Raw genomic sequence first — 19,494 nt, forward strand, 5'->3', positions numbered from 1 at the left:
GACCAGTCACCCTGCAGGAACGGACCACCAAGATGGACCAGTCACCCTGCAGGAATGGACCACCAAGATGGACCAGTTACCCTGCAGGAACGGACCACCAAGCTGCTTAAACAACAGTCACTGAAGCTATTAAGGCCGGTCACCACACAGGAATGGCACACCAAGCTGGAAGTATACCTTACACTTTAGTGGGTTTGCCTGTGACACAGCAGTGCAGTTACTGGGGAAGAAATAGCTCAACTGCCTGCAATTGCACGACAGGCCTCTTAGAAATGAGAGTGACTTCTAATGTCAATGCAGGACAAAACATGTTGCCTCCTGTGTATGCAGTTTACTAAATTAGGTCATTATTGGAATGATTTTTAAAATAGAAGGCAGAGCAGTGTCCCTACTGAGGCTCAAAGTTCTAGCATCGTCTATTTGAAAAATCACAGGGGAAAATAATTTTGCATCCCTTAGCAGGAGAGAGTTGGGGCTTGTTTACTTTTCACAGTTCTGCACTTTCCCTAGAACTGGCATAAGGTCAGCCTTGTATATAGCTCGGCAATTCTATATAGTAAAGCGGGCCTTGGCTGCCTTTCCACTATTGCCTCTACCTGTCGTTTCTGTTACCACAGCTGCGCAGAAGATAGCCTGTGGAAACAGTGGCCCACTTGCAATAGAGCATCTTAGCAAGCCTCAGTTTCCTTGTGAGCTTCCTTACACCCCAGTCACAGAAAGATCAAGATCAGGATTCATCAGAGGGGTCAAAGGACATGGAACTCTAACCAGGAGCTTCCAGTCAATGTGGACTCAGAGCGGGTGCTAAAGCTGGGCCATTCCTGCCCAACACAGGACTCCTGCAACCACACCAACAGCAGCTTTACCCTGTGTGGCCTACCAGCCTTTCAAAAAATGGTATAACCAATCCATGCTTCTCTCCTTCCCTCCCTTCCTCCCTCTTTTCTTTCCTGTTTTCATCTCTTCTTCCCTCAGAGATGTCTCATAACCTGAGGATCTCCCACCTACTCCGCAGAGATATCCCTTACATCTCTTACCCTGCCCCATCATCTCTCCTAGAAGACCTCTGCTAGCCCAGAATATAAAGTACTGACCCATGAAAAGGCCACCCCAGGAACGTGGGCTGTGACCACTGTAGTAAGTATGAGCTGATTGAAGCACTGGCTCTCCGTACAGCAGAAGCTGTGACAGCAACCTCAGGACAGCCTGGCCCTCAGAGGATCCTCAGGACAGCCTGGCCCCAGTGTCCTCAGAGTACCCTCTGGTCTTGCCAACACTACAGCATATCTGCTTTTCCTAGTGCCACTGCTTGCTGGGAGAATGTCAAATCTAGAACAACTGGAGAACTTCCATATTAGCTGGAAATGCAGGCCTCTGCAACCCCTCACCTCAGGAAGCCAACACGAAGGGCCTGGGGAGCCTTTTAAGGGAAATTCACTGAGAGCCTTCGTTACACTCTTTCCCGAGAGAGCTATGGGTCACTTCTATCGAGTGCTTTTGCCAGTGTCCTTGGTCATTTATTAGTCTTGGAGAGGGAATGACAGTCCAGGCAGTAAGGGACATGCAGAATTAATGACAACTTGCACCAGTCTGCAGCCCTAAGGCTTGTCTATGAGTAACATGGGTTACTGCTCAGTGACAAGTCCCACGGCTGCCATAGAGAACCTGTTGTGACGGCAGCTGTAAACCCCACTCTCGTGAAGCTAAGAGCATGGTTCCAATCTGGTGACCCAGACGTCACATCGGAGCCATCAGCACGATAATGGCTTGTTATAAAGGCATTATTGATGCTTTGCTCAGCACAGTAGAGAGACAACAGTAATTGGGCGTTTCATTCAACTGCTTTGAAGGCAATGCTGCTTAAAGAGGCTGGCTCAGAGAACTTCACAACGAAGCCCGGTGCTGGTGTCTTTCAGACATCACTTCCTCCATCAAAAGAGGAAAGAGGAATCAGTTTGGATCTGGTTATGCACACAGAGTCCATGGGTATATTGCTACTTCAGCAGACCCTAGCATGTTCAGGAGTCAGGAGCAAAGTCGGGAAGAAAAGAAGCGATTCCAGAGACAGTGGCAAGCTTCACACACTTCACAAAGCTAAAAGTGACTGGGGTACCAGCACTGAACTCAGAAGAGCAACTTGTGTATTGTTGACACAAGGATCCTACAAGAATGGGAGGGTGCCCAGCACAGCCACACCCACCACCTCTGGAGAAAGAGAAACCATATCAAACGAATACCAGATTAAACTACAGCTGTGATTATCTGTCCCTATCACAGACTACCCTACCATAACCCCCACTTCCATCTCTGTCCGACCATGCTAATCTGCCTTGCAGAGTAGGGAAAGGCAATGGCCTGAGGCTGGCCACTCAGACTCAGAATCACAGCGTTGATCCCTCCCAGCGGTGCCACTGTAGGAGAGATACTTTTCTCCTAGACACTCAGTTTCTTCACCTGAAAACGGGAACAAGACAACATGACTCTGAGGGACAAAATACCACACATGTGAAGTGTCTTTGCATCTTATCACAACAGACTTAAAATCAATCACAATTGGTCATGTAACATGTCCAATTACATGTTACGTCAAGATACACGCCCCAGAGAGCAACATCCGACCCTTATATTTACCATCTGCACTGAGAAAGAAGAAAGAAAACATTAAAGACTTTGGGCAGTACATTTTAAAAAGCAAGATAACTAATTTTTCTAATAATGACTAAATTACTATGTATTTATTAAGTATGTAATTAAGATGTGAATCAGGATCTGATGTGATAATTAAGTCTGATCTGGGCATGACTGGAAATGCTTTAAGCTGATCTCTCCATCTACCCTTCTATGACGAGCCACTTTCCTCCCATTGTACAGATTAGCACACTGAAGCACAGTGAAGTGAAGTTCAGTAATGTGTACAAGGTAACAACATCCCATAGAAATAGGAAAGCCTACACTTATTTAAGGGCAATCTGACTTCCCACGAAACACTGTAATAAAAACTTAGCCTCTGGGGCTGGCAAAGTTCTGTTTCTTGACTCGGCTGGTATTTGTAACAGATTTTATTTATGTGTGTTCTGAATTGGCTTTGGTATACTTAGAACTATTTTAAATGATAATATTGGTAAGACAGAGATCCTCATTTGATGATCTGAGCAAGGACTGGGCATGTGTTTGTTTGTCACGTGTTCCACCCATAGGCATGGGGTGAAGTTAATGCAGTTATCACAATATTTGTTTAGATTCTTTGTAGTGATGATGCAAAAGCAAATGGAAATTATATTTTTAACTTTTAGTAATAAGTACATTTTCCCCAGAGTCCCCAGGGAGAAAGAGGAATGGGTGTAAGGAACAGATTTATCGCAGCATTTGGAACCCCACCTCTCTTCTGCCCTGCATTTTTACTAACGATTCTTTGTCCCTCTCCTCTAATATTTGTAGTTTATATTCTCCCATACTTTCTCTTTTTTCTTTGTTTGACTCTACTTTTTAAAATAATTTGCTTATTTTTATTTTATATGTGTGAATTTTTGCCTGCATATTGGAGCTGGGAACCAAACCTAGGTCCTCTGCAACAGTAGCAAGCACTCTTAATCATTAAAGCATCTCTTCAGTGCCAGCTTGGGTCTATGGTTGCCTTCTCTCTCTATAGAACTTGAGAGACATTTCTTATGGATTTTGCTTAATATTATGGTAGACTGCTTAGTGTTTATTCAGAATGTCTCTGTGGTTGGCCATGGTGGCACATTCCTAAAATCCCAGCACTCAGGAAGTCAGTCAGAAAGTTGAAGGTTCAAGCCCAGGCTTGAAACAATGAGAAACTGTTTCAACAATAAAAAAGTTGAATGACTTGTGTACAACTTCCTTTCCACTCCAGAAATCAAAAGAAAAAGGCACAAGCCAGTGTCATTTCTTAGCCTATCACAAACACTAGCTCAGGCTTTCTAATTAAGCATTTCTACCACTACAGCACCTACACAGAGAGAGCCAATGCTGCACCATACGATGGTCCCTTGGAGGCGCCATTGCAAGAAGCTAAAAAGAACATTCTCCAGTTTCAGAATCTTCCAAGTCTTAACTCCTAGATGGAATCCATCTTGATACATTTGTATTTGCACTGAATTTGTAAACAGGCCTAAAAACATGATTACAGGCAGGAAAGTGATAAAATACCCACTGTGCCTGTGAAAGCGACACCTCAGCACTTAGTGGACCACTGGATAGAGGAGCTCCTCAGTAGACAGACACTGTAGCGTGTGTCACACAGCCTGTCCTCCTGCAGTGAGTCCGCTAGCCCTTTCCCTCCCGACAGAGTGCGATCAGAGTCTAGTCATGGAGTCTACCTGCCTGCCCCCTGAAAGTAAAGACTTATTACACGGAGCCATTATGGAGTTCCTAGTACTCCTGGGCTCCCTGATACCAACTCCAGGTTCAAGACTTCCTCTGCTCTTTCTTAGCACAAGTCCAGTCAGCACCCCGGACAGCGACAAATCCTTCTGAGAGCAGGAGGTACCTGTTGGTTTGTTCTGTAAGCAGGTGGGGCTTCCTTGTCCGTCATTTCTCCCTCTGCTTCTGAGAACACCATTTCTTCCTCCTGCTCCTCACTCTCCTCAGAACAGGAATCAAATGCATCGGTATAATACTCTTCAGCAACCAGCGGGTCTTCTGGGATCCCTGAAACAGAGAATAAGCAGCAACTGCTGTCATCGGAATCATAACGGGGTAAGCTGGGAGCCTTGTGTATCCTCGGAGACTAGTGCTGACAAAGCTTCCTTGGAGCATGGTGCTGACTCTTAGCTTCCTGAAAGTGTCTGCTGGATATAGTCAGCACTTGGCAAAATTAAACCAGTAGAAAGAGGGACACTAACCTTTGAAGTTAAGAGAACAGAAGCATGGGACAAGAGTAAATAATCGTCTTTTTACATGAACCCTTATTAAAAATGAAGGGAGTCAGGGGAAAAATAAAGATAGACACCACAGCAAGGCCTTGTTATGCAACACACAAGACTTTGTGGCTGAAAGAATGGGAAGAAAAGTGTGTTAATATTCTTCTGGAAATTTCTTTTAAGAAAGAAAAGAAGGAAGGAAAGAAGGAAGGAGGGAAGGAAGGAGGGAAGGAAATGTCAGTAATGAGACAAAGTAAGATGGGTAGGATATTTAACAACGACATTTGGCCAAAATGAGGAAGATATCACAACTCTTTTCTAACAGGCTATGGATTCAGGTTTTTCAAATGGAGTTTGCTATAGCAGGCTATATTTACACCCACATAGGACATTTATTCAAAAGAAAAAAGAAAGGGAAAGATTGTTCATATAAGCTGATGCCAATAAATCTAAGTTATTTGGCATGGTATCACTAGTGACTAAAACAGAGTTGTACCCATAAGAATATCAACAAAGAATGGCCAAGAATGGGTTGCATGGGGCATGGCATTATAATTTACCAATGGGGACTGGTAATAGAGGAACACCTTTGGGTGTGAGAGGAGGAAATTACATAATGATACTCTACTGCGAGCCGGGGGAGGCTTTGCATCATTCTGACTTACCAACAGAATTATTCTTCTTACTTGCGACACAGAGTAGTGTTTTTAACACAGTGCTACTGTTTTCTATCTGCTGGGGGAGCATGGCATTCAGGGTAAGAGCACCAGGGAAGTGTGGCACTCGGGGTCAGAGGACTGGGGTCTGACTCCTGCCTGCTTGTGTATGAAACTCTGGGCAAGGTGATTACATTTACAGAACTCAGGCTTCCTCAGTAAAATTAATATACAGATACTTGAGCTATGCAACTTGCAGACTCCATCCTAAGGTGCTTATGGAAACATCTGTGTACAGAGAAATGTAACAGAACTTCTGCCCAATTTCTATACCTGTATAAAATGGGATTTTCATGAGTGGACTCCAGAATTCTCTGAAAGAGAACATTAGCTGTAGACTTATCAGCAGAAGAAGACTTAAAATTTTAAAATCACACTTCATCTTTCGCAGAGTTTGGCCATGCTGCCGTGTGCATGTGGAGGTGAGAAGACAATGCTCTCCTTCCAGTGTGTGGGCTGGGATGAAAGCTCGCCATCAGCAGCCCCTGCGAGCCATCAGGCCAGCCCCCAAAGGAAGACTTTACAATCTTCTCCTTATCTACACTTCCGCTGCAAAACAAACAAACAAACCCAAGAGGCTACATAGTGGGATCAAAATCAGTCCACTGACAAAAATTACAATATTCCCAACAGTCTTTGACAGTTTCTAGGGTAGAGAGCATATGCTCTGTCTAGCCAGGAGGAGCTGCACCACAGCATGAGACATCTATGAGAACCAGATCTGCTGAAGGACCTCTGGCTTCACCACCAAGCCTGTGCTGGGAGACCTGGTGGGCAGAACCGCATGCTTCTCACCTAACTCCCTGCTTGCTCCTTCCCCCACTGCACCCCGAACCCCCATCTCTGTCAAATAGTTTGTTCTCTCATCGCCTCTCCTTCCCCTCCTTCCCAGTCTCTCCACCTCTTCCACAGTTATTATTCATTCGCTTTTTTTGTGTTCTCCCCTTCTTCTCTTCCCCCTTTCCTCTCCCCTCTTCCATTCTTTGCTTTCAAACTTGAACAAAGTAAAGCACGCTCACATCACTGTCCAGTTTGCAGGGGTGTACTTATGCCACCTACACACTTAGGTGTTTGCCACTCTAGTCAGTGCTTCAAAACGCTGTTGGTAACTCACGGGAAGTGACTTCTCAGTTTACAGCTTGAAACACACTGGTTTAGATGCTGGCTTCTGCACCAAAACAATCTACACATCTATCCAGACTAACAGTGGCTCTACAAAACTGGGTACCAATTTAACTTTGTGCAGTTCGGGTCTCTCATCGAGAAACAGCCTGTGGGGTTATTATGAACAATCAACAGTATAACAGAAACAAGGAAGTATGCACCCTGTCTTGGTTCTTTACTCAATAAACACCAGCTGCTATCAGAGCTGGACAGTGGGGCAAACATCTTGAATTTGCCTGTTAATACCCAACATCAGGAAAAAATATATCAGACAATCCTAAGTATATATCAAATGTGAAATTTCTTTATTTTAAATATAATTGGTGGGTGTGGATTTTCAGAACTGACTCAAAGGCACAGTAAGGAATGACTGATGTCCCATGGGTTTTCTTCCTGCTGGCCTCCACGGGGACACCAGGGCACTTGATGCTCTCCCACCATTTGCCTGTTCAACAAGGGCCTCTAAGTTCTCTTCAAACAGGTCGGGAAGACATGGGATCTACAGTGAAAGGCTAGTCAACTTATCGGCTTCATAGATTGCATGGTCTTCATTGCAGTTATGACTGCTTTGAAGACAACCAATATTCAAATGAAGAGTGTGACTAAGTTCAATAAGCCTGACCAGGTCATATCTGTATCACCCAGACATTTTCCTCTTGCAAAAAAAAAAATACACAAAAAAACAAACTACCATCTCCCTCTTCCCATAACAGTGCTCACTGTGCACAAAGAGCCAATGTTCCTCAGCCCTCGAGCCTAAAGGAAAAAAATGATGATAGGGCCAGATTTATGCTTCCTGTGTGTGGCTCGTGGAACAGACTGCAGGGCTCTGTCTACAACATCTCCTCTGGTGTGTGGCTTATGGGACAGATGGGAGGGCTCCATCTGCAGTGTCTGCTGTGTGTGACCCACGGGACAGACGGGAGGGTTCCGTCTGCAGTGTTTCCTGTGTGTGGTTGTGGGACAGAAGGGGAGGGTTCTCTCTGCAGTGTTCCTGTGTGTGACCCATGGGACAGACGGGAGGGCTCCGTCTGCAGTGTTTCCTGCGTGTGGCCCATGGGACAGACAGGAGGGCTCCTTCTGCAGTGGCTCCTGAGCACACCACATGCCTGGTACTGCTTAGAAATGGAATTGTTTTCAAAAGAGAAAATCAAAACAAATGTCAGCCTGCTTCAACTGTGTTTGTCAAGCTACGTGGTTTTCTGTAGTGAGCCCAATTTGAAGCCTTGTTCTGCTAAGGCTCATTTCTCCTGTCACTGAGGGAAAAACAGACTGTGATAAATCGCTTTAATTTCCTCATACCCTGAAGTCAGCCTCCTAACAGATGCAACTGGAATGGCATTCCAGATTTCTCCGATGCTGGATGGGCAGTAACAGGGCATACATATGAAGGAATCCAGTAACGGCTGCCCGAGCTTCGACACCAGTGCTGCAAATCCATATGGTAGAGAAAGGGTGGCCCTTTCCAGATCTTTCAGTCAAGGCCTAGATAAATCCCTTCCCAGAGACTGGGTACTGGGGTACCGGGGTCACCTATAGGAATTGTTAGTTAACACACATCACTACGTCCTAATCCCCAAAATGCTGACTTGGTAGTTAGTGCTCACTTATTTATCCAGTGTGTGTACATGTGTGTGCATGTGTGTGTGTGTGTGTGTGTGTGTGCGCGTGCGTGCGTGCGTGCGTGTGTGTGTGGCTAGAAGCTTCTGAATGCCTTGGAGCAGGAGTTAACAGTTGGTTGTGGGTCACACAACATGGATGCTAGGAACTAAACTCTGGAATTCTGCAAGACCAACAAGAGCGCCCACTGAGCCATTTCTCCAGCCCCACAATTTGCATTTCTCAGAAGTTCCAAGCTGATGAGGATGCTGCTGGCCTAGAGTCCACACCCAAGAGCAACTGCTCAACTAAAAGTTCTTCTTATGCTACACAGAATCACTTTAATGAATGACGTGTGACCTTCACAAGCTCTACATCTTCTGATCTTTGTGTGTCAAAGACAAAACATGAATGGAAACGAACTAGTCTAGAAGAGCTAAAACTGGGCTCTCAGTGGCCTCCATTGCTTCCCATCTCTATGCTATAAACAATGCGGCTGTTGCTACTTTGTTAACAGGGACACAGAATTGGATGGTGAGCAGCCCAAAGTAAGTCTTTCAGTCAAACACTCTGCAATTCTAGAAACACGCCCACAATTAGTACTCCCTTCAACCACTGCATCTTGTCATTAGACCAAAGGAATATCTTTTGTCCATCGTTCAGGTAAGAAACACGAGGGCTCAGACAGGCCGATAACCAGAGAAAGATCACACAGATGCATGCAGCATGAACATGAAACTAGAATGTAAATAACCTAAACCCTATTTCTGTATAACAAATTCTCATCTTTGCTGCTAAAACCACTTTAAAGTCATGACTAAGATAGAGAGCTGCGGAGCACATCCCTCACTAAACCTCATACCCTAGTCCCACAGGCCCACCAAGTTCAACGCCTCAGTCACAGTTACCCTAGAGTAGGGTTCCACTCACGAGTAGGACTACGGGTCTCCCCAGGTGTCTCTCAGGGGCAGATGTCCGGCTGATGTAGGCTGAGTTACTACCAGTGGAGAAAAGCACCGGCAGAAAGAAAGAGCACCACAGCTAGAAACGAACATCTCCCAGACAGAAGTCACCAGTCTGGTGGGCTCCATCACAGTTAAAGATGTGTCCCAAACCCTCTGGTGGGCTCCATCACAGTTAAAGATGTGTCCCAAACCCTCGTCCTTCATTCTCACATAGCCACGGGGCACTCAGTGTCCCACCCCATGAGAATACAGAGCTTCTCTTACACAACCTGAAGAAAAAAATATTCCAGGCCTTGCTGGTTTACTAAAAGTGTTTTTATCAGTTTCTAAACTTCACACCAATGTTGGCTTATTTTTCCTTTTCAGTTTTTATGAACCATCTCTCCCCTGCTGAGACCCAGGAGATGGTTCATCAAGGCTATTTGGTGAGTCATCAGCTGGGCCTAGGACTCTATTCTCAGGGTGTCCCAGTTCCTGATAGCAGCCATCAGAACTACTCACAGGGCTCAGAAGCTGCAGAGAATGAAGGGCCCACTGCAAGAATTCCAGGCCTCATTCCTTCTCTTGGTGAGCCTGCCTTTTACTGACACCACGGGTCCATGTGGAAGTCCCAGGGAGGCAGTTACTCCACACTCCAAATGGCTACTGCCTCTGTGTTTCATGACAAAGAGCCCTTTTCTGGGCCTGCGGGAAGAGACTGCAATTTCCAATGACCATAGCATTTAGCAGGCCTGGCGTCTGCGGCGGCACATTTGCTAAGGAACAGTTTAGACTGATGTACAGTCCAGGGGAGAATGGGGGTACCCCCTGTAAAATGAGCACACTCATGTGCTGAGGGAGAAATGCATGCTTCATATACCTTCCGACACCCCGCCCTGCGAAGCTCCCCACTCGGTCTCGATGGTCTTATACAGTGGGCTGCAATTCCTGCTGAACACACCAGCTCTTCAATACCCCCTGGTTGCACACAGGACTCAGTACAGAAATCTCAGTTTGACCTTTCTGTCGTTAGGTAGCAAGCAACCTGCTTTTCAAGTCTGGCCCCTAATAAAGAATTCAACAGCTTTCCTTTACAGACACAGGGAAAAGGGCCTTTGTTGGTTGGTGCAGGATCCAGGCAGAGGTATGCGGGTAGGTGAGTGTGTGTGTGTGGGGGGGGGGATATGTGTGTGTGGGGGGGGTGCCAGAGCGGTCATGCTTTAACATTGACCTGTGTTACCTCCCTAGCGCCCTGTAGATACTTCCCTCTGAGACCCTGACTCTGTAACCTGAACTGAACCCTCTGCTCTTCTCTGCACTGGTCTTCTGCTTTCCAACACCATTCCTCAAATATGCCACTCCTTCTCGAACGTTCCTATCAGGATGGTAGCTACCAGCTAGTGTAGCTACTTAAATTATAATTGTGAAGGTGACATATCAGTCACAACGACATTCCATGTGCTCAGTGATCACTGGAACAGGATTTTAGGGCACTCCCAGCAACATTGTGAATAATTCTCTAGGCAGCCTGGCTACAGAATGTCTAGTCTCGACTGCTCCCCCTGCTGGTCAACAGCCCTTAGCTTTAGCACTGGGTGTGTTTATTTCACCGTTCCTACCCTCTAGTTCTCCCAGGCCAGCACACTGCCCACCACCACCAGTTCCCACGCCCCGCGGGGGAATATGAAAGCCCGGGTCCGGCACTGGAATTGGTGGGAGGGAACGGTGACTCCGTCTCATGCCAGCCCTGGGCCAGGGGCTCATATGGACCCTCAAGCCTAGAGATGTTTTCTCCACCGCCTTTTATAGAGTATCCACACAAAGATCTCTGGCAGATGGTCAATCCCACCCTTCACCCCAGGAAAAGGTGCTCCATGGAGCACCCGAGTCCCACAGGAGGCTACCTGCCACACGGCATAACAGCAATCAAGTGCACCACGTCAAAGTCTCACCAACTGCACACAGAAGCACACAGTCAACACAGTCTGTTTCCAGTACTGGGGGTGGGGTGTGCTGACAGCTGCTAGGTTTTGCATCTCTCCCATGCTTTCTTCCCCCACATAACGAGCTATAGGTGAGTACCCTGACCTTTGCTAAAATAAACCCTTAAAACTAGGGCTAAAATTAACTAGGCTGATTAGCTTAGCCTACAGCATCACACATGAGACTGTGAAAAGAAGTGACTTTCTTAGCCAAAATGCATATTCATGACCCCTTCAGTATGGAGAGCTAAATGAAGGAAGTATGGTACCTTTTATACACATACAGGACCGCAGTTTCTACCGTTTTATTCAAAGTGACATCTCTATATTTGATCGAGTTCACTGAGGGCTCTCGGTTCTCCCTAAACACACAGAAAGGATGGGAAGGAGGGGAGGGAGAAAGAGAGGAAGAGAGAGAAAGAGGTGGGAAGGCTGCAAGATCGTTTTGGAAACGAGTCTCCCTTAAGGTCTAGAGTCGGATTTTTATATGTCAAACTGATTTTCCCCTTGGCAAAACTATAACATTTCTCTGAATTTTTCCTTTTGCTTTGGAGAGCAAAAGTAAAAATAACTGGGCAAATTTTGTCTTTTCTCCACCTGATTCAGAGAAAGGAGCAAGGGCTGGGATAGGCACTCTCTCAAGGGGAAATACAGGAAATTTCTCAGTGGCCCTGAAGGAGTGGGCACAATGACTGTGTGACATTTGCTGCCACATGACACTTACTTCTGAGACTTTAAGCAGCCGGGTTATGTTCTCTGGGCCTTAGATGTCTCATCTGTAACACGGGGCTTGGCAGCCTGAAACTCGAGTCTGAACTAAATGACCAAAGGGCACTCTTCTGCTCTAAGGTGCAATAACTCATGGCTTGAGGAGGAAAGTGTGGATCGACATCGCAGTCCCTCTGGGTTTTTAGAGCCGAGAACTGTGGAAAATGTGGCTCAAGCTACAGAAAAATTACCCGTCACAACCCTGGAGCTCAGGAAGCCTAAGACTAAGGTGATGGCAGTCTGGTGTCTGGTGAGGGTAGCTGTCACTGTAAACAGCGCTACCCCTCATGTTCTTACATGACAGGGAGCAAAGAGACAGAAAGTAAGTTATCTTGGGTCTATCTTATGTCTCTATTTACAAAGGTATGAGTATCAGGAGGGCTCCCGTCTCACGACCCACCCACCTCTTGAAGCTCTTCCTCTAAACAGAATCCCACTGGGGAATGGAAGAGGACACAGGTATGCAGAAAGTCACCTGGGACTTGGTAAAATTTGGATTCATGCATCTCTGAGCTGCCTGAGGTGATGGAGATGCTGCTGCCCCAACCAAACCACACTGCGGGTGGCAAACAAACAAACCAATAAACATTGGTCTGGACACAGGATTATAACTAATACTTACACGAAGTTTAACTGTCTACATTGTTACAGACTAAGGCTTCCCCCTCATATTTCACTCTGGCTGTGTTTACTCATTAACCGTTTCTTTTACATACATGAAGTATATCTGACAACTTGCTGATTGGCATAAGAGAGAGCCTTGTAAACCATCTAGGATGTCCCCCTTTGACAAAACGCCAGGTCCATACTCTTTTTCACTTGTTTCCTGAAAAACCTGTCTCCCGCTGGCAGCTCCTCTGCTAACTCACCAGATGGAGGCAGAAGGAAGCGGCCAGAAGACTTGCTGGTGCAGGACATGCTCGGTTCAGCCATGTGAAACCTTAACACACACGATGAGCAGGGATCAGAAAGGAGCGCACAAGGAACCTGATGCCTGGAGAGTGTCAGTATGGCGCTCTGGAAAATTCTCCCTATCGTACACATCAATTAAGGCACACATTTCTGACTGAATCTAGAACTCCCTGTCATAAGGCTGGTATTTGCCTTTTTGTGGCTTGGTGAAATGGTGATTAGTTCATAGGGGTTAAGGGAGAGGACAGATTTCACTGCTATGAAATCTGGAGATGGTTTCATTTTTATATTGTCAGAGGGTAAACAGGAGTGAAGTGTATATTACATATTTTATAAATCAATGACAGATAGGCAGATGGTAGAAGAGAAGGGGAGGAGGGGGGGCAGAGCAGAGGGTGGTGAAGAGAAAGTTGCAGGATGGCCTCCCATTGTCACAGCTACAGAAGCTGATGAGTCCAGAAGTCTACAGGACAGACAGAGCATGGGGCATGCAGCAAGCAACAGGCTGGAGACTCAGGGAAGGGTGAGTCCTGCACTCAAATCCAACAGAAGTCTGTGGCTGGATTCTTCCTCTTTGATTGGCTAAGACTCACTCGCATTATGCTTTATTCAAATCTACTTATTTAAATTTCATGGAATAAACATTCTCACCGCAACATACAGATGGGTGTTGGAGGAAACCTGGTTATCACAGCCTTGACGGCTGAAATTGTAACAACCCATCCCAGGATCTACCAAAGTCAACCTAGGTTCTGACCTAGAAAACAGTTGTCAGAGAACTCAGACCACCCTCTCAGGTTGGAGAAGTCCAGATTAGTTCCAGTACTGAGGATCTCCTTGGAGTTGACTGATCAGGTGTGGGCAGGGGTGATTACTCAGTCCTTAACAACCCTCTACCTGCTGTCAGAACCAGTCTACTATCGTGCAAGCCTTTTTTTTTTCCTGGAAGAGTTCACAGGGAACTGCCTCCAACCCTCTGGAAATTTCTCTTTTGCATTTCTTCTCAGAAAACTCTTGTTATCTTCACTCTGTCTGGAGTCTTCAAACTTCACTGGTGAGCATCTTCGGGTTGAGATTCAGTATCCACCATGGGCAGAACAAGATCAACAGACTGCCCTCCAGGTGTCTGGAGCCTCATTTTGGCAGGTGGGATGCCCTGAGCTGTGTCATCCCGGAGAAAAAGTGTTGGCACACAAGCTTGGTCAAAATCACGTTGTGGAGGCTGGTGGCACAGCGGTTAAAGAGCACTGGTTGCTCTTGCAGAAGACCTGGGTTCAGTTCTCAGCACTCACATGGTAGCTCACAACAATCTGTAACTCCAGCTCCAAGGGATCAGATGCCCTCTTCTGGCCTCTGTGGACTCCATGCACACATGTGGTGTATAGACACTCACGCAGGAAATATACCCATAAAGTAATAAGGTAAGATTTTAAATGAATCTTAAAACTCGCTTTGTTTCTTGATTACTGAGATAGTGTTAGGTATGTATCCCAGGGCAAATGGCACACCAATAAAACTGCTAGAGACAAAACTAAAAACTATAAGCCTTCCTCCAGAAGATCTCTTACAATAACCAGAAATTTTGTCCAACTTTTGGAAAAGGTAAGTGTCTTGGATGACGCTCTCTAGAGAATGTCTCTGAGAAGGTTTTCAGAAGTCGTTTATCTGAAAGGCTCATCAAAGTCTCACAGACCCAGCCTCGTGGATCTCTAGGGACAATATCGGAGAAGCCGTGGAGGTGTTCACAGAGATGGCCTCTACGGTCTAGGGACAGGGAAATGGGGGTTTTTACAGGCAGTTCCCTCCCCGTGAGTAATGGAAGAGGAGGCTCTGCTGGCCTGAGAATATCCTTTCCCAGGGAGCCAATGCTGAGAGACTGAGCACAAGGGAATGGTAAAGGGATCAAATGGGGTTGGGTCAGCCAGAGGCAGTGGGGGGGGGGCTGCTGGATTAAGGGAAATTTCCTCTGACATTTGACTCCTGTCCAGCTTTGTTGTGTTGTTCCTATCTGGCTTCTCAACTTTGACGTTTCTGTTACACACCTCCACTAAGGACAGATAAGGAGCATGGTGGGTCTTGCCCTCTACCCTAAGGGTGCCTCTGCTTCTCCCCCAGAACCACATCCCCATCTGCTTCTTGCTCTTGATTCTTGGATTAAGTTTCTCAAGGCTTGTCAATCATTTACATCTTGGTTTGCGCAAAGGATCCTAACCCAGCCCCCGTGCCAAGCTCAAATGAATCTTCAGCTCACTCTTCATCAGGTCCACCCAGCCCAGAATCTCCCTGGGCTCAGCACCGCCAATACCCTCCAGCCGCCCATCAGGTCTTTCCTTCCTTCCTGACTTGAGCCCAACTCTACATATAAACTGTTCTTGCTCAGCCAGTGTTTGCTTACTGAATCTTAATTCATGCCTAGCTGATAACTTCCACCCAAGAAACCAGCATCCACAATCAAAAAGAAAACGTTAACCCCATAGACTCTGGAGCCCTCCCCATTGGTATTCCATCCCTCAATCCCTCGGAGTATTTGCACACTGCCCTGACTAAATGCCACAAACAACAAGAAAGCCCAGGGCATGCCTACTGATTTGCATCAAATTTTATCTGTAAACAGGGATGCTAAGTCATCCCACCAGAAAATTAATTTTTCCCTCATTAATAAGCAAGGAGAAACAGATATGGCGTACACCCGCATGCTGATAGTGCTGACGGGTGTTATTTCAGTGGAGTTGAAGCCCCATTTCAAAGCGCGGAAGGAGAACATCTCAGAATTAAGCATCTTTTCTTATTTACATTTTCCAGGGCTGTCAGTGCATCTACCCATATGTTCACAACACAGAGGCAGCAGGCAGAAATCAGCCTAGGCTGGGGGGGTCAGCAAACCACAGCCTGCAGGTCATGCCTGTCCTCACGCTTCTGCGCACCACATCAGTGGAAATCAGCCACGGTCTGTGTCATCTACCACTGCCATCTCTCGCCATCCAGAAGGGTAACAGCAGAACTGTGTAACTGTGACAGAAGTGTACATCACAAAGCCCGGTATTTACTCTCACTACTTAAGTAAGTGTGCAAACCTCACACGACGAATAGCTACTGATGGGAAGTACATACTGTATGGAAACCACGGAGTTGGAAGCAGCCTTTTCTTTGAAGCCCTGCCTGTTCCCAGATCGTCCAGCCATAGTAAGATTGGAAATGCCATTGCATTTTGTCAACTGAAATTCTTTCCCAAAATGTCACACCCTCTGTGGCAAACATTTTACAGGGTGACTGGCTCATTGGAACTTCTGTGGTTGTAGAGAATAGGGTACTGCAGGCCTAGAGCCAAACTATATTGGGCCATTTAAGCCCACCTAAATGGCTACTTACAGCCTGTCCCTGTGTGTGCCCTAACATCCCTGGGACCGTTAGGCAAATCCTTTTGGAATATACATACATCCCTTTAGTCTCCACGAACACCAAGGATAAGAGAGTGACCAGATAACATCTGAGGCCTATAGCAGAGGCTTCTCTGCACTGTTCTAACTCACCTACCTCTAGCGCCAATCTAATTGGTCTTAATAATAAAAACCCAGGGTCAGATATTAGAAGGTAAAAGCTGAAAGATCAGAAGTCTTATGTCTATGAAATTCTCAGACTGAATGGGGTATCCTGTCTCTGCAAGTCCTCAGACTGAATCCTGAGCTCCTGTCTCTTCCCACCTCATATTCCTCTCTCTACCCAGCCACATCCCTTCCTATCTCTACCTCCCTAGTGCTGGGATTAAAGGCATGAGACTCCCAAATACTGGAATTAAAGGTGTGTGCCACTACTGCCTGGCTGTTTCTCTTTGAGACTAGATCAATCTCTCATAGCACAGGGTGGCCTTTGACCTCATAGAAATCTGTCTGCCTCTGCTTCCCAAGCACTGGGATTAAAGGTGTGTGTTACCACTGTCAGGCCTCCATGGCTAACTAGTGGAGCTAACAGGGTTTAGCTCCACACTCCGATCTTCAGGCAAGCTTTATTTGTTAGATCATAAACAAAATATCACCACACCTATATAATATGTACTTTTAAAATGTCTTGATTTATGACACTTTTATTCCTGTTATGATAAGTTCCATGAAATTGATACCAAGTCAGAACATGGCATGTGGGATAACTTAAAATCTGTGTTCGCAGGCCTTGGTCAACTCATATTCAGCTCCAGAATAAATTCTCTCTATTGCTTTGAGATGAGAGCTGTGTTTCCTCATCAACAATTTCACAGGCAATAATTTCAGACCCCATGGTGAAGCAGAGGCCTTTCCCCTTGAGAGAAGCTGAACTCACTCTGGATCCAAAGAGTGAACTCGAGGAGAAGGACAGCACTTTCGGTACCAACCTCAGCTTAGCACGGTCAATCCTGTTCAGACACTTCACCTGGCCTGACACCTCCCTGAAGCCATGCATAGACAGGGGACAAGCCTGTGTGGGTCTGGCTGGACCCTGTGATCAGGTATCCAGTCTCACTGATTCACGGGGCTATAAGAAAACTTTCCTTTCACCTAGGGCCTTGGGTAGGAAAAGATAAAACTCCAAATGTGAACTATGCTTAAAATCTTATTTTACACCCGTTATGATTAGCCCTTACAGTAGGTTTTCATGAGAAATTAACATTGAGTTGTTCTGGAGCAGTTCCATGGGATGCCTGGCAGAAGAAAGGAAGGACACCTCCTATAATCCGCCGCTTAGCATTTGTTCAGGGAGAACTCTCTTCTCCAAACACTGCTGCAGTGCACACACTGGTGCACATCTGCAAAGGCACAGCCATGCTGCTCTTGGCAAGGATGCACACTTAGGAAAGCGTCACGGGGGAATGTCATTGATGCTAACACGAGCGTGCTTACACAGACTAAAATGGACTTGGTGTAGCAATCATTTTATAGACCACCACCAGTATATGGTCTGTAGGCAGAGGACGAGTCCAGACATTTGGTCATAAGAACTCTCTCCAAGCTAAGTGCACAGCCTGTGCTCTCATTAACTCTCCACTAAAGTGTTAACCCCTGAACTAAACCTGTGTGTGTGGGACCATAAGTCCATCACATCCACCCCCTGTCAAGATGACACCCAAGTGCATCTCCTTAAACATTAACATCCTGTCCCTGACCTCCAAAGGCTCATGTCACTTCATATTATAAAATATCTCCATTGTGCCCATGCTCAACAGCTCCATCGATATTGTTAGTCAAAGTTTACAGCCTTCTTTGATACTTGAGCAAACTCTTAGATGTGAGGCACTATAAAAGTAAAAAGTTAGATATTTCCAAAGTACAATTACTCAGAGTAAAAATCCCATTGCAAAGATGGGAGATGTGTGATTAAAAAAAGGAAAAATGGTACCAAAGCACGACAGAAACCCCGCTGGAAAAACACCGAATCTTACAGCTCCATATCCAGTACTTGGGGTACACAGAAATGTGAGGTGAGCTCCAGAAGGCCTGAGTAGTCCTTACATAGTCCTTCCCTCGTTCCTGCTGCCTACAGCTACAGGACCTGCTCCTTGGGCTGAAGTCCTCTGGGGCAGACATGACACACCACTGGCATCTCCGTCTTACCTGGGTCTCCTCTGCAGCCTTGGATTCATCATCACAACTCGACCCACCACCTTTCCAGAGACTGCCTGTCACAATTGTGGCACCCATCCCTTGGCTGTGGAACCTCCATGTCCTCACGCATTTTGCATTCTGCATTCCTGAAAACTAGCACCATGTGGACAACACTAAGGTCTACTGCCAATTTGAGCAGTTGGCAAGCTCTTAGATTACAGCTGCTTTGGCTTCTGAGTGGGGAGTGGATGAGCATGGAAGAATAAAACCTGGAGAAACGAGTGTTTAGACAGTCCTGTGAAAGCAAGGTGCCCTGGAGAGTCTCTCCTCTCAGCTGGTGGAATCTGACCAATTTCTGAGAGAGCCGGTGCAAAGGATTCGGCTTCTTAGTATCTCCAGCAGCTGTACCTTTCCCCACGTCAACTTGATGGGTGCTACTTTTCTGGCAAAACGTCACAGTTTTCAAATTTTCTGCTCTGCCTTTTGCTCCAAATTCTCACTACAAACCTGGCTACATGTACCTTGCAAAACCTATACAACACCCTACATAGTAGCTGCCTCAGTTTCTCCTCTACCAGCTGAGTTAGTCTATCACTAACAAGAGCTTCAACAGTCTTGGGACTGAGATAAAAATAAGCAAATTATTTACAAGAACGTAGCATGCATGGCCTCAAACCCAACTCCTGACAGAAGCCTGGCTTCCATCTGAAGCTCTGTGAGTACAGTTATTCCTGCCAGTATTCCCATCTGCACTCTGGTTTGGAGCCTCAACAAAGCCAGTCATTAAGCTCTGCTATGCATTGCAGCGGTTTCCTGACACACATCTCCAAACTCCCAAATTCCTACCACAGATTAGTCCCCAAAGTCTCCGGACCGCCTCATCAGGAAGAGTCACATCAATGCCCCCATGTCCCACCTCATCAGGAAGAGTCACATCAATGCCCCCATGTCCC

At 46.2% G+C, this 19,494-nt stretch overlaps 1 protein-coding gene across 1 annotated transcript in view; it reads right to left on the reverse strand.

Moving 5' to 3' along the window:
- Nek11 (NIMA related kinase 11) overlaps positions 1–19,494 on the reverse strand; it is a 216,581-nt gene that overhangs the window by 57,478 nt on the left and 139,609 nt on the right. The window contains exon 13 of the mRNA XM_026789947.1: positions 4,511–4,671. Coding sequence (XP_026645748.1) covers positions 4,511–4,671 — 161 coding nt within the window. The remainder of the gene's footprint in view (positions 1–4,510; positions 4,672–19,494) is intronic.

This window comes from Microtus ochrogaster, unplaced genomic scaffold (assembly GCF_000317375.1).
Source record: "Microtus ochrogaster isolate Prairie Vole_2 unplaced genomic scaffold, MicOch1.0 UNK33, whole genome shotgun sequence".
Taxonomy (NCBI): Eukaryota; Metazoa; Chordata; class Mammalia; order Rodentia; family Cricetidae; genus Microtus; species Microtus ochrogaster.